Source organism: Aythya marila (assembly GCF_965140915.1).
Source record: "Aythya marila genome assembly, chromosome: 22".
Lineage (NCBI taxonomy): Eukaryota > Metazoa > Chordata > Aves > Anseriformes > Anatidae > Aythya > Aythya marila.
Window position 1 is genome coordinate 4,643,992 of NC_139063.1, and position 16,308 is coordinate 4,660,299.

Genomic DNA, 16,308 nt, shown 5'->3' on the forward strand with positions numbered 1-16,308 from the left:
CATTCTGTGATTCTATGCACAGTTTTGTGCTGCTAAGTACTGGCTGAGGATAAGCATGAGCACTGATGGTTCTCTCTTATTAGTGGAAAAGTTGGAGAGTATCCAGACAAAAATCTACTTGGTTGGGCCCTGATCCCTCTGCAGACAGTGCTCTGTCCACTGGCAGCACCAAATCCACCAGGCTGTGGACTTTGTGTCATTTCAGTGACACAGAATGGGAAGCAGCGTTATAAACAAACTGAAGCTAACAAAGGAAAACAACAGTGGGTGAAGGATGAAAAATACTCAAGATCCATGGCCTCATAATAAATCCCATGGCGCACATGAGCATGCTGCTGGAAACCAGAAATTATTTTGGAAATGATTAAATTAGAGGAAAGTGACACAAATATCTTGACTGCAGGGACACAGCAAAACAGACTGTTGTAATATATTTAACAAATGGTAGAGTAAATCTTTTCCTCCAGTATTAAGGAAGAAGGGAAATACAAATTCTCTGCCTGGAAAGCCAGTGACTGGGGGAGGGAAAAAAAATGTACTAGCTTCCATCTTACAAATAAATCACAGCAGGAAATAGCTTGCATCTGATTGTACCGTGGCTGTACCTCTGACATGAGCATATTAAAAACATGTAAATATTCTGGTCAAAACTTGCTTAGCATCAGACCTGATTTGAAAACATCTTGTATTCAATATCACCACTTACAGTGCTGAGGGTCTTAAAAAGGCTTTTTGGAGCTGCTTGAGCTTTGCAATTCTTCAAATAGGAAGCCCAATTAAATTCTCCCTCCTTGAAACCTAGAATGAGAGATAAAAAGATTGTTTTACACAAACCCATTACATTCAGATTGGTTTTTCAGAAATGGAAATTACCTGGGAAGAATATGAACTTTGCATGATAACTGCCCTTCTACAATCTTCAGGGGTTATGCATTTCAGCTAAAACATCTCTCTCTTTTTCAGTATAATGTCCAGTCATTAATCTCAACCTTCAAACATTTCTAGGAAATTGAATACCAGGAAGAATAAAGTTCTGAACTCCAAAGAAACTCCTTTGCTCACCCAATAAAGAGTTTCTAATTTGACTAACAACGTCAATCTTTGGGAACATCAAAAGGAAGTTGTTATGTTCTTTTTGTGATTCACTATGTTAATTACACCTCTTCCCTTTAAGCCACTCAGATCGAGTTCGATAATGAAATCATACTAAAAATGAAACATGCACAGCCAGGACAACTAGCTCTTAGTAGAATTTATGGCATCTTGCACACCATTTTATTTTTGTCCATACCTTTAGGAGGGAGCAGCTTATGGCTTGTTTTTTCACACCAGCCGACAGGATGGATGTCTGAGGAATCAGCATTAACCCAGAAGTCATAGCACTCCGGATAACCGTCAAAATGTAATCGCATTCTATACCCTTGTACCTATAAGCAGGGATTGTACAACATCGTCATACAGAGCCTTAAGAAAAATACTAACACAATGTTTTTCCTGTATTTTGATTTATAGATAAAAGTGTAAGACCTGGTCTATTTCTCAAAAGCCTACTTTTATTTTTCCTGATTTACATCTCCCAGTTTCCATGGTCTTCTTTCCTCACTTCAAAGAGCTGACAACAGAACCAGTCAGTGTAACTTCAGTGGACTTGTTTTTATTCCATACCCCACATATTCCTGTGCTGCAACATCCAGAGTGCAAATGCAGCAGGAGAACACTTATATCTACGTCAGCTCGACACAGATTTCACAGAATTGAAGAAACATAGCGTTTCCACTTGCTGATATATACTAAGTCTCGGGGCCTAATAGCATTGTTCTTTTCACATTCATTCATTGCATGGAATTAAAAGGTTTATTATTATTATGAAATACAGTTGCAAAAGTCTGAGCACAAAATCCTACAAAAGTGGGATTTCATGGATTCTTAACCACATAACCATATTCCTCCAGTGTCACTTTGAAATCCTCCTAATCATTAATTAATTAAAATACAACTATTCCTATGTTCCTAGTTTTTATTGAAAAAGTATCCTAAATATAAACGGGATTTTTTGGAATCAAAGATAGGAATAGCAACTACCTCAGCCACTGTAAGAACACAGAATCGAGATGGGTGCTCAGGGTCCAGCCCTTCCAATTTCATTCCAACTTTAAATCCATTTCGGCCTTGTGGGAATGATTGATACTGTGTGGGAGAGGAAAAAAAGACAGAAATTTGTTTTTAATTTCTAAAGAGAAAATCTATTGCAGAGCATTCATCAGATATGCTTTGAATTTTCAACTCAGAGCAGAAAATTCTATCACTAAATGATTGCTGCTTTAATAGACAGGCTCAGGTACAGAGATCAATAACAGCATGATCACCATATTTCAGGTTTACTTGTTATTCTAATTAATCTCTGAAAAACACTGAACCATGAGTCTGTTGCAATTAACTGTGAACAAATCTTTCAGCAGATGCAGAAATGAGCTCTATTCAAACACAAAAGAATCCCCTTCACAGCCCAGTGTAGGAGGGCTGGCAGAAACAAACAGCCAGGAAAGCTAAAATCATTCTGCCTGTGTCAGCACGAGGTCAGCAGTCCAGACTTCCCCAAAAGGTAACTTCTCATCTTCAAATAGTGGAAGGGAGAAAGAATGTTTAATCTGGAGCCCATTTACACAGCCATTCCAGAAAGCATTTGTGTTATTAATTTATTTGCAATCTGAATCCAAATTAAGCATCTGAAGTATAGCAAAGGCTTAAGCAGAAATTTTAACTGCAATTGCAAATAGCTTATTGCATCTGCTGTAGTTAACTGCCTCTCCTTCTCATCTCACCCTGGACGGTGCAAACAGCTCTCTCCTTTGAAGAATTCACTGTGAGTTGAACTTTTAATTTGGGCTGCCGAACCAGAATGTAGAAGCAGCTTCCCCGCATCTAAATTCATCTTCTCCTAACTTCAGTGCACCAGACTGTGGATGACCACAGCTTCCCTTCTAACGATTACTTCTCACTGAGGTAATCTCTGACACTCTCAGAGCTAGCTGACTTACAGTTTTCTACATAGGAAGGCTGGAAGGGGCGTAGTACAGACACAGATGAAACACAGGACATATGAAAGACATTAAACTGTTCCTCTATGATGTTGCTTAGAGATTGCCTAACAGCCAATTTATTCTGAGCTACCCAAAGCAGACCGACACAGTCATTGTTTATTTGTGAGTGGGATTCAATCCGTGGTTTTTACAGCGCTGGTTTTGGATGAGACTCACAGGGTAGATGTTTGTTTCCACAGTGCTTCAGGGCTGGAAACAAACATGAGGTTTTCACTGCCTGCTTGCAGTAAATAGCTAATAAATGTAACTGCTGGTTTGAGGATAGTCTCACATTCTACTTGCATTGAGTTAGTAATTCTGGGAGGCTTCCTGAGAAAAACAATGAAAGAGCTGAAAAAGCTGCCAACCTCTCTGAACAGTTTTAGGGGAGCAGCTGGCATCCGTTCCTCTTCTAAGTAGGAAACCCAGTTCCATACCTTCTTCTTTGCAGGAACAACTAATCAAAAACAAAAACAAAAATGAGTGTTTCTCCCAGACATCTCCCATTTTTCCCTCTCTCCTCTTTCTCCTCCCATTTCTGCAAATCATTTTTACAGCACCCGGAGCAGCTCCAGGCAGCGGCGCTGCTTTCCGATCAGGTGCAGAGTTACTTTTACAGCAAGTAAGGAGGCAGCTCTGAGCTCAGCTCCGCCAATGCTGTTTTGCTGCAGTACCCCAGAGGAGGCAGTGTTACCCAACTTTTGAGGAAAGGTATGAATTCCAACAGTAGGACAACCGTGCTCATTCCTTATTAGCAAAAATTTATCGCATCGCAGGTCAAATGAATTGTGGCACCCAAATTGCTGGAAGCTACCCATGGAAAGCTGCCACGGTAAAGTTTCGACAAGATATAATAACTTAAAATAGTGGAAAATGATTCCTTCTGATAATTCACAGAGAAATAAGGGGTTAGATATGAACTAAATGACAGCACAGAGGCATATAACTGCAGCTGAAATAAACCTAAAACAAAACAATGAAAAAACAAGTGAATTTTCATTCAATTCACAAGATTTTTTGTATGTACAGATATATGGACTTACATATTTATAACCTGCTAATACCACAGTGCATCTACTACAGAGGCAGCTACCAGTACATACATGATGAAGACAACTTGGCAGGTGCTTGGATTCGTTTTAGCAGAACCATGGTCATACACACAATAAATTACATTTTAAATGCATATTAAAAATCCCCCCTGGTTATGCTAACTCCTTTAAGGTATGCAACCAATTTAACCCAAAAGTTTGCCATCAATCTCATGTTGCTTACAATTTATGTTCTATTTGTCATTTGTGGCTATGAAGCTCTCCAAAGTCAATGGAAACAAAGATTCTTATCGGCTTCAGCGAGCTTTGGATCAGGCTGTCTCCTTCCAGATCCTCTACGCTGTGCCCAACACGCAGGCAAATCTAGCATATTCTTGCTAATACATTTCAGAAGACTGACTGTGGTAAGAGGGTTATGTACCTAATAAGCTATTCTGAATGTGAAATGAGCTCTACTGTTCTTTCTTCTTCTGTTTACTATTATTCACTTTATAATAGCTAGTAAAATAATCTATAAACATTAAAGAAAAGAGACTATGAGCTTAGCTCACCTTGTTTTATTGGTTTAGTGTTTCTGCGGCTTTTCATATTATTTGATTTATTCTTCTCCTAGACACAGATACGTTAAAAAAAAGTTTAGCAATATTGTTGTTTCCTCCCTCTGATCATCTCACAATGCAGGTACAATAAGGATGTAACATGTAACTAACAGGACTATTAGCTAGCATTATTTCCCTTTGAATAACCCTGCAAGAGCATTAGTAGGGTACGTTACATAAATAACTTTGATCCTGCAGTATCCCAAAATACTTTACAAATTAATTAATATGCTACTGAAGTTCATTTAAACATGGCCATTGAAGAGCAGTACGAGCCCTAAACCTCCATTACAATACACAGGATTTGCCTTCTGCAGTGCTGGATTTACTGCTCACATAAGCAACCTCACTGTAATGCTCCATTTTCCTTTCAGGGGTTCTTATGTCCATCTATGCCAGGGAATGGATACAGGAAAAAAAAATCACTTATGAAGCCCTGAAAGAAGCAGATGCTTCAAGGAACTATTGCCATAGATGAACACCCCAGAAAATATCTCCCTGTGTCACATTCCAAGCCAGATTGCCATTCAAAGTTCTATGTCAAGCTCATTAATTCACCCACGGTTGTCATTTCTTGAAGTAGAACAAAAAGGGCAAAATGTGAAATGCAAAGCTGCCTGCCAAAGCACGCCCTAGAAGAGAGAGTGGGGCAGTTTCAAATGAGGAAGAGGAGAAAGGGAAGAGATGGAGGGCAAGGACTTCTGCAAACATATATACTGAAATCTCTCTCATATGCATCACAGAGAAAAACTGAGCAATAAAATGAATTAATCATCAGAAATTTCATGACATCAGAAATTTCAGCTTGCATTACCACCAAGCACCTACCCCAGTGGCTCTCCATTAGAAAAACAAGTGCAATTCATGAACATAAATGTAACGGTTCAGGTGTGAGACTGTGCACATGGCAGCAGAGTGCAGACTTGCACAAAGGAGTAGGATGCTTAATGAATATTAAGAAAAGCTGAGATCAGGACTGAGGTACTTCTATGCGTACACCATTAATACATGTTTCTAGTGGTGTAGAGAATGTACATACAAGCACATTATAAAAAGCAATCAAACTCTGCTGTTTGACACTAATCTTCAGCCTCACGTATTTCTTGACTGTAGTTAGGTGTAATATTTGGGAGGGCATGTATTCTTATTGGGAAATAAGCTCAGTGCACAGGGCTATAGCTACGTCTATATTACATTACTGCCTGAAATCTTGACTGTGACTTCACACGAGCTATTCACCAATACGACTCCTCAGATTTCAGAACAGATATTCTCATTCCTGAGGTAAAATCAGAATCAGACCCAGACCATTCTCATGGGTACAGAACAACCTCCCTTGGCTCAGTTTTCCTTGCACAGTGAAGCCACAGACTTCTACATGCTCTTTACAGTTCTTGCTAAAGAAAATACATATGGCCTTATTTACCTCATCCTCATCTGCATTTTCCTCATCATCCTCAGACTCCAGAAGCAGTCTTCTCTTCCTTCGGAGACGTTTGGCAGGTCTGTCAACCTCATTCACCTGACAGCCAATGCTGACATTAGGATTTCTGCTATTTCCCCTGTTTCTGCAATCATCTGGAATGTCTTTGGTATCACTATATATTCAAAATTGAAAACAAAAACAAATTAAAAGACCAGTAATATTTCTGCAGGATTCCCAATGTCTCTGTACCTGTTTGGCAGAATGAGGTTGCTGCGAACCTAAAGAAATGAAACATGTTTGCATGATTTGCCGTATATTTATCTCTTAAAATACTTGAAAGTACCTGAATAGCTATCGCTACCAAAGCAGCTCCAGAGGGTTTTTAATACTGCCTTTTTACAGCTCTGTGGAAAACAGGACATCATCCTTATCTACAGGAGAGGGAACTGAGGCACCAAGCACAAAATGAGAACTTATGCAGGTTGAGAAATTAGGATTGATATCCAGAAAAAAGCTCTCCTCAGTTTGGCTTGAGAGCCTCAAGGGTAACAGGAAGGTCACCAGCAGAGCTTTGCAGGCAGCCCTGCTTCTGCCATGCCATGTTAACACTTGCTCTGAGGACTTCATTACCTTCACAGCAATGCTTCTCTCTAGCACAAAGTTATCCCTAAGCAGTTTTAAACACAGAAGAAGAAGAATCTGGGGTTTATTTACCTGTCCCTGTGCTGCTGAGAGCCTGTCTGAGTACAAAACTTTCCATTCGCAAAGCAATCCATTTGACCACGGGTTTGGAAAACAGAATAGGGCAAGTTGTCTTTGGACACTGCAGAAGCAAAGAAAAAGAAAACTATTAAAGTAAAATGTTAGAACTTTGTACTTCTTAAACACCTTTCATGCAAGGAATTCTGTCAAAGTCCTTTACAAACTTTCAGTGAGCCTCAGTACCCCATTGTGAGGGAAGTAATTATTATCGGTACACTGGCATACAGAAAGAGTGTACCACCTCATTAAAGAAAAACCACTTTTATCTGTAGTATTTTAATTTCAGAGACACTCTGCCCTCTGTGAAAGTATTAAAGAAGATATAATCTCAAGGCTATAGCCAGGACACAATTACAGATCTTTTTATATTTCTTTATTCCTAGTAACCCTCTAACTTGAAAAGCAAATGTCAGATGAGCCCACTTTGTTTGGATACTTTAAATACAGTTGGTTAAGTTTTAAAACTTCAGTCTTTATCTACACTTTGTACATAGGAAAAAATCTTTCATAGGCAGTCTTTAAAAATAGCATTATTGATGGGAAAATAGAAACAATTATTTCTGAATCTAGCAAGGAGTATATATCCATCTTGCTTCTGAATGAAAGCATGAAAATACAAGGAGTATCTCCAGTATACTGTTTACTTTCTACTAATGTTTGGCTTTTTCCTAATGCAATTTAATTTATGTTGAATATTTTAACAAAACACGGTTGCAGTAATCCCCATTACCAGGCATCTGTGCTATCCCAATGCATACTTCACTCAAGTTCTCTGACGTGCAAATTGTGCACAGGGCTCTTATGCAAACGTCATTCATATTCTGCACTTTGGGGCACCGTTTGTGTGCACTGGTTTGATCAATTCATTCCTGTACGCGCCATTTAAGAGAGAAAAAAAAAAAGCAAACAAGGCACCAGGCAATCGAAAACACTGAGATACGAGTCACTTTGCTTCTTGTTTAAAAGCATTTTCATAGTCTCCTTACCAGTACTTGCACTCATTCTGTTGAGATGACTGAAATTTTTCATTTATATCTGATTGCTCCCTGCGGACTGATAGGGGATGTTGGATGGTCCTGGCTGGAATTTGGCAGACAGACTGCCTACACAGAGCGAACACAAGCCTGCTCGTGTTGCTACTTAAAGCTTCTCCCGGTGCCACTGGGGACCAATGATTCCAGGCAAGGAGAAGGCAAAAGAGGGAAAACGTGTAAGAGCAACAGAGCTTGAAGAGCTTTGCTCAAATAGAAGTCACGCTGATAGATGGAATACACTTGGATTAAAAGGGTGTGAAAAATTCTTAGTGCTGAGGTGACCATGTAAGCACTGGTTCTTTGTCTGATGAATTGACGTTTCCGCAGCTCTCACAGGCAAGAACTACCCGTAATCAGCAGGAATGTAAGCGAATGCCTGTAAGCAAAGTGGATCTGCAGAGTTTACAATGAATTCTGAGATGAAAAGAGCCAACAGGGAAGACAGGTACGAAGGCTTCCTACCAGAAAACAAGGTATGAAGCCTACCTACCAGAAAACAGAAATAGTTCCATCAAGATCCCGGGGAAGAGCCAACTGGCAGATGCTTGTCCAGGCAAGCAACAAGAGGAGAGATTGTTCTCTTCCCAAAAAAGAAATTCCCTCCATGGGTGTGTACGATTTCAGGGACGCAGCCCTGCCTTGACCAGCGATCCAGCACTGGATCACTTGGGCACTTTCACAAAGAGCTCTACTGAAACCCTTGATTAAAGGAAACAAATGATGTACCAAGTAAGTGAGGCTGCCCAGCTGAACCAAGTGGGCTGGAATGAAAAGGCTCAGAGGCTAAGAGAAGTAAATCTGCTTTCAAATACTGGTTTCTGGAGAAACAGGGTAAGAAGAGGTCTGCAAAGAACCATCTGAGATATTTTTTGTCCGTTATATTGATGTGTATGTCTAGTAACATGCTTACGTTACCCTGTTAAAACAATTACCCCTAATTTGGATTGCAGCAGCCTTGGAAATGACGAAGTCCTTGTGGCTAACAACGCACCTATCGGCATGAGCCAGGTTACAGGCAACTCTCAAGGGTGTTCTCGCCAAACCGGGGATTCATTCTGGGCCACCAACGCCAGGCTGGCACAGCGCTGTGCCACCCGCTCATGCTCTGCATGCACACAGAAGAATCTCACTGGAAAATCCCCTCACGCACAACAGCACTCAACTAAGGCACATCTGTGTTAGCACATCAGCCAGAGCACCTCAGCTATACCCATCTTTAGCACAGCCCTGGGCACTTCTGGCCTGAGGCACCCAGCAATGTCCCGGGCAATTCCCAAGCGTGGTTCAGGACTCAGCACGGAGCTGGAAGTCCTCCCAGGGGGTGCAACCCCTCGATTTTGGAGGCCGAGTGTTTAGTAAGGTCTGTAACACCAGACCATTCTGATCCCAAAGCCCTAAAATAGGCACTGTTCAGTTTAATACAGATGCAGAGCTAATCACTGTCATGACAAGTGCATCACCCCTGTTAAGGATGTCACTGCTGATCCACTACCCCGGAAAGAAGGGGCTCCGACATCCCAGTATCACCAGTTAAGGAGACCCCGGTGTTTAAGTTGAAACTCCGTGTGAGCGAGATGTTTGAGTACAGTGGCAAACCCAGCCCAGATGGTTTATATAACCACACTTACCTTCCACAAAGGAGCGCACAACGCATGAGCCGGGCTCTGTTATGACTCTGCAGTAATTACATTCACTCTAAATACCTCTACAACATTCAAAACTGGCAGTGACTCACTTCACACGCTGCGTCAGGGAGCACGGCGCTGCTGAAACACACCCTTCAGTCCTGTTTCTAGAAGCTTTTCCAGAAACCACATATTCTGTCCCACAGCAAAAGGCTCACCTTCCAAATCAGCGCTAGAGGCAGCGGAACCGTTGACAGCAGCAGGAGCAAAGCTGGTTGGGCTGGCATTTATTGCTGAGGCTGAAAGAGCTTTTATGGCTTCTGCTTCTACTTCAGTAATGATTTCTAGCATTCCAAACTCATTTAAACGGAACTGCAGGTAACAGAAGAAAGCAGGCAAATAAGCAGCAGTAAATGGGCTAGAAAAGGGGGCAGGAAGGAATAGGATTCCCTGAGAAGCAACTAGGTATGGGACAAAAAGAAATGGCTGTATGTACATAGAAAAGCAATAAAAATAGCTAACGATAAAAATACGAAACACAAAACTCTTCCTCAAAATGCCAGCAGCGGGCCCCCAGAACCCCAATGGTGCATTTCACCATCAGAGGAGGAAAGCAGCGTTATTCTACCTGCTTTGATCTGTTCCCCTTATAAATCCCAAACCTCTGACAAACGCACCAGAATAAATTCCTGCAGAAAACCAGTTCAACCCCAAACCTTTGTTCTGATGGGTCAAGTTCATCCAGCAAAGCACAATTACGTTCACTGCAGTTATCAGATACTGTAACCTCCCTAAAATCCCGGTGCAAGCAGGAATCACCCAGCTGTTTAAGGAGAGGTCACACTGCAGCGGAGAATGATGCAGTGTGTGCTCCCAGCTGCTGCTGGCCGAGCTTCACAGACCTCGGAGCACGGCTGGGACTGCACAAACGCAGTACTCATCTGAACAAACCACCCCTGAACAGCCCAGAAACACACCTAACGCCCTGCACACGCGCCGTCTGCCCTACTGCCCGCCAAGAGGAAACTGAGATGCAGAAGAAGAAAACCCCTGCAGACACGCAGGGAAGTGATCAACCCATAGGGTAGCCTGGAAAAAAAAATGGTATGTGTCTGACTTCAGAGACTATCGTTTAAGCTTAAAAAATGTCTTGGGCTAGGAACACACTTCATGGATCCAGATAAAATTAGCAGCGTGCCAAATAGCGTCAATGCGCATCTTTTATTAGTCCCCATCTGCAAAGGCAATCAAACACGCACACAAAAAGACTAATCTGAAGATTAGTCACTCCTTGATCTTCTCTACTGTCTGCACTACAGAGCTGCTGAACTCCAGAACGAGAGGCAAATACCGGGTGGGTTGCATTTGCAAGCTCTGCTCCAAAGCTTTTATTCACAGCAGTTTATTAGCTTGAGATCTTTTCTCAGCCACCCGTTCTTCACTCAAACCTGGCAAACCCAGATTAAAAGCGAGTGCTTCACCTCTGAAGCAGGGCCCTCGTTGCATTGAGAAGTGCTGTTCTTCCTCTACTGCTGCACGCTTCCTGGTCTCCAAATCCTGCCTCCAGCCCCCTATCAAAGCCTCATCCCAAAAGTTCCTCCCCCTCCTTCCTCTTTTTGATCAGAAGCCTGTATTTGTTAAGGATTCAAAGATGCTGGACTTGCTTCTAAGAGCTCACTTCTTCCTCTGCAGCCCCTAAGACGCGGAGCACCTTTTATATTTCAGCAAGATGAGAAACAGCCCATTGCAAAGAAAGAATTTACGTGGGCCTCTGCGTTTCCTGGAGCCTGGCTGTTGTAAGAGAAGCAACCTCTCGCTTTCCCCCAACGCCAGAGGAGCAGTAGCCTAAGGGTGCAGGATCTCAGCAGTTCCTTGCCATCGCTGCCGAGGACAGCTCAGCACCATGAGCACAAGGTCAGGGGAAGGAGCACCTCCCGAGCTCCACGTGCCATTAAGCAGCAGAGCGAATGAAGGCGAGCTCACAGCTGGAGGTGGGGAAGGGTGCCAACGTCGCTGGGTGTTAGCAGATGAGTCTCTGGGGTGGACACTGCTGCATACAAATCACGGGCTCTGCTTCAGCCCAAGCCAGTGAAGACAAGGCTTCCTTTTATTATTTGGTGCCATATGAACTGGGAAGCCCAGCCCAGGACCCCAGAAGCAAAAGTTTGCTAGAAAAATGACCAGCATCGTTATTACGAGCTCCCGAGCTGTGCTGAGGACTGGCTGACCTATGGAACCCATCTCTGGTTTCATTCCCCGATTCCTCAAGGCAATATCCTTCATCCTGAAGGTCTGGAAATGTGTAACTGTTTCTATCAGGACTGCTGCTTCTTTTACATATAGAAAGCAGTTCAACATAGCACATTTGCTAACGTGAAATTCACACAAACTCTCCAAAAATAATCTGTCCTTGCTGAGAACTTTTGAAAAGGGAATTCAGGGAAAATGTATTTAATTGTGCATGCAAGAACTGGAATACAGCAGGAAGAGAAGACGGGAGGGGAAAAAAAAAAAAGATTATACTGCAAAAGAAAAAAAAAAAAAAAAAAAAGAAAAAGCTGTTTGGCTTTTTTTTCAGGAAAAAGAGTGTTTGGCATCTTGAGAATGAAGCAGGTTCCTGTGGAGCCAGTTAGCATGCTCCACACTGCTACCACGCTCAGCAGCCACGGTATCAGTGCTCTTATAGTTTGTTGTCTAACATAAAATAATACAGTATCATTTGTTTTCTTCCAGTAAGTGTGGTGGTGCTTTGCTGGTTCTCTGCTATTGCAAGGAACCAAAAGAGGTGAAGCTGTTTCTGCAAATGAATGTTACTGCTGGTTAAGAGAAAACCCGTGGCAATACGCTGCTCAGCTCTTTTAAGCAGCAGAAGTATAATGACTGAATAAACACAGCAGAAAAGTTAGGCCACTGCAAAATGATCATGAGCCTCCTAGAGTCAGTGGACCCAACTCCATGCCTGTTTGGTGCGAGAGCCAAGCACTGATCTCAAAATACTCCAAGAACACAGGTTCACCCATGTTCTCTGGACATTTGCAGGCAGAAGCATTTTCCTCGCAGACTACGCGAGGTCGGGCAGCCCATGGAGAGGACTTTTCTGCACAGCTGGGAGAGGAGAGGAAGGGGGAGACTGTCAGCATTTTTAGGAGGTGGAGGCCCTGATTCTGAATGCCTGATGTGATACCAACAATAGGATTTTTTGTGAGCTCTCAAGTCCCTTCAGCTCCAATTTATTTCACTCGAGATTGATTTTTTTCCCAGATTCAGAACTCGCCGCCTCGAGGCCAATTTTATGTATTCATTCCCAACCATCAGAAGTGCAATCAAACTGAAATAACAGCTGCAGGTAATTTGGGAAACAGTCAACTGACACTCCCCTCCTCCCCCCTCTACCACAGCACACCTCGTTTGTGACCATCAGATCTTGGGTCTGATTTACATGAGAACCGTACTGGAGACATTACCATGAGTATGTCAGCTACAGGCAGCTGTCAAAGCTGCAAAAAATAACCACTGGTGTGAAAAGAACCTAAAGGCCCAACCCCACAGGTATTCACTCATGACGAAGTGTCTCTCATGCTGGGCTGAGCTTAACGGGATTTCTTGCCCGAGTATGTTGCATGGACGTGACTGAGAATTAGGAAGATCAGGCCCATAATTTCCAACAGCAGAAAACAATTCTTTAAAACACTTCCTACCTTTAGAAATCAATCGAGCAAGAAATTAGAAGGGGGAAGGAAGTATCAGCAGGCTTTCAGAAACATCCCTGAACCTTCAGCACCTGCTTGGTAATGCCAACCCATCTGCTTAAAGCAAAGTGTTTCCTCTGCACAACTCTTATTTGCAAACTAGAGAATATATTGTAAACTTGTGTGCGGTGCCAAAGGCATGGTGGCTGCTCATTTATTGTGTTCCTTGGTTTCTTACTTGTATGTTGCTACCAGGCAAGGTACCAATGCCGTCTTTCCAGTCTAAGGCACTCAGTACATCGTAGTCTGCTGGCGGGATGGTGACGATTCTCTCCGAGACATTCTGTTCCATCTCTCTGCTTAGCCTTTGGGATCTTTATTTAATTTTAAGAAAGAAAACTAGGGCTTGAAAACAAAACAAAAAAAAAAAAGAGGCAGATAATAAATCCTGGGTTCTCTGGATTCAGTGGGAGTTTTGGTCTGGATATTAGCAGTACCAGGATTTAAATTGACAGAATCACAAATACACAGGAGCATGCACAAACTCATATCCCACATCCACTGTGACCAATCTGTACAACTCGGGGAGTAGCAGCATCTGTCATGGGGTTCCTCTGTACTGCTGCAATGCTTAGGCTCTAGGCTAGAAATCCTAAAGAGCTCTCAAAATGCTTTTGGTGCTTGTGCTGCCCTCGTCTCCCAGGAAATGACCTAACGGGCTCCGTTAGAAGAGCTGATTAAAAGCCATACAACTATCTGGGCCCCCAGTTCCCAAATATTCAACGATTGTTGTGGTTGACTCTAAAACACTGACCATAAATTAACTGTTACTGCCCTTTGAATGTAACCTGAATATTTTCAAGCTGTGAACATCACTGCTTGCCTACAAAGAACAGATCCACAACCTTGAACTGGCAGCGCTGCTGCATTTTAGGGGTGTGAGCTCCTGGATATCAGCAGTGTGAGCTCCTGGATATCAGCAGTGTGAGCAAAACCCGCTGTTCAGTTCCCCAGAGCAGAGCCCAAGCGCCAGGTCTAACCGCATTCTTGCTGAAATGGGCCAGAACTGCCTGAGTGGGAAATCTCTGCTCTGACTTTTGAATTCCCGAGGTCGACAAGGCTGCTCTGAGCTCTTAACCCAGCACTAAAAGCAGGCATCACCCAAGAACAATTTGCTCCATCTGCCTTTGGCAGACTGTTTCTCCCCGTGAGTACTGAAAGGAGCTTTACAGTGACATGGCTGGGGCAGGTTTTAACCACCGGGTGCTTAACTTTGGGCAGCCCAGCTCCACTCCTGACCTGAAGTCCTCCGTGTGCTACACCATCTATCTGCAGGCTGGGAGTGCAGGTTTATTCCAGCCAAAGGCAAAGCCACAGACCTGGTGCAGGGTAACTGACGATGCCTGCGCATTCCTGCGGCTGCAATTCAAGCACAGCAGCTCTCTGTGATGATCTTATTGAGGTTAAAAGCAGGAGAGATGTGCGTGGACTGCACTACCAGGTATCTCAGGGGTATCACAGCCGAATCCGTGCAGGATTTACTTTTTTTTTTTTTTTTTTTTTTTTCCACCCCCGGGTGTAAAAACCCAGCTACTTACAGTCCTGCCGAGGTGTGAAGCTCAGCAGCACGTAGCCAAGCGGGATGGGGCCAGGAGGCTGCAAGTGGGAAGCGGCAAAGCCGTGGGTGCCTGCTCAGCTCCCAGCGGTCCTCAACCGACCTGCGGAACCTGGCGGTGCCCCGCGGCGCCCCCGGCTACGTACACAAAACCCAACCGCCCCCAGCCCCGTGGAGATTCACCCCTCTAGTTAAATTTTCTGCTCCAGTCCCCTGGTATCGAGCGACCACAGCCAAGGGTTTGCTGTACGTTAATATTTGATGTAGTCTTGTGCGTCTGTAAACACTCATTTGTAGCCCACGCTTTGATGCCAGTTCCAACAAGGACAAAACCAACACTTTTTAGATGTTACTCTTCGCATTCAGGCTCTGAAAATAAAGAAGCTGCAACACCAAGACTATTTAGGGAGCTCCCTCGGGGATGAGGGGTTTGGAAAGTAATCGGACAGAACCTGAGCAGAGGTAATTAAGCTGCAGGATTTATTTAAAATGGGACGAGGAAAACTGTCAGGAAGTATAACATACCAAACTATCTTGTACTACCCGGAGAAGACCCGATATGATAATAGGCCTTTTCCATCTCTTGTGTTTTATAAATCTATTAAAAGCCCTAGAAAAATGTAATGAAGAAATTACTGTTCTTATAATGCTCCCTACCAGTACGATCTACAGTAAAACCAAGATAGCCCAATAAAAGGAAGCAAACTGTGCAATTACAGACAGCACAATCCAACTTGAAACATTTTGAAGAGCCATGAAGAGCACAAATGCTTCCCATTTGTCCCTATTTGCGTGATTGCTTTCATCCTCAATGCTAGGCGACTCAGAAACAATGCAAAGGAAGATGCAGAAAAGCTACGATGAGTCAGCCAGTCCCAAGGTGGAGATTCAGATTTATTAAATGATAAACGACCAGCGTGCTGGCAGAGATAATAGTTCATAATTAATATGCTACCACCCAGACCTCTGTGCTTTATCTTTAGATAGGGAACCCATAGGAAGAAGTCAGAAATACTCAATTCTGCCACTGAGCCACACTGCAGCCTTGGGAAGCCGCTCCATCATTCCTGCAGAGAACCAGTTTTGGCTTTTAACATCCATCTTGCCTTAGCATGGAAAAAAAAAAGAAAACGAAAAAAGAAAAAAGGCACAAGTTCATACAAACAAATAAAAGCGTGAGGGCTAAATGGGTGGACTGGGGTTCATTATCCTTCCCTGTGCACCATCAGACCTAACGGGAAGAGGAACGTTTCAGCAGAAATTCCAATTCACACGCTGCCAGCTTGACTGCCAACAACACGAGGATTTCAGGGTCTTTATATAAGGGTAAAATGTGAGAAACACAGCGGGGTAATACATCCAGAGGCTGTAAATCAAGTAACAACAATATTAAGTTCACAGCCCTTCTGGCTGAGCCTTGGTATAC

At 43.1% G+C, this 16,308-nt stretch overlaps 1 protein-coding gene across 2 annotated transcripts in view; it reads right to left on the minus strand.

The window, feature by feature from the left end:
* Positions 1-16,308, minus strand: part of LOC309886433 (lethal(3)malignant brain tumor-like protein 4) — a 50,005-nt gene that overhangs the window by 26,811 nt on the left and 6,886 nt on the right. Inside the window, exons 2-9 of one of the 2 annotated variants that reach the window (XM_082777294.1) lie at positions 9,797-9,950; positions 6,872-6,980; positions 6,158-6,329; positions 4,684-4,741; positions 3,449-3,537; positions 2,083-2,187; positions 1,292-1,427; positions 707-798 (exon numbers count right to left, since the gene is read on the minus strand). In XM_082777294.1, coding sequence (XP_082633420.1) covers positions 707-798; positions 1,292-1,427; positions 2,083-2,187; positions 3,449-3,537; positions 4,684-4,741; positions 6,158-6,329; positions 6,872-6,980; positions 9,797-9,929 — 894 coding nt within the window. In that variant the 5' untranslated portion in view covers positions 9,930-9,950. The remainder of the gene's footprint in view (positions 1-706; positions 799-1,291; positions 1,428-2,082; positions 2,188-3,448; positions 3,538-4,683; positions 4,742-6,157; positions 6,330-6,871; positions 6,981-9,796; positions 9,951-16,308) is intronic. The other variant, XM_082777295.1, reaches the window with a different exon arrangement.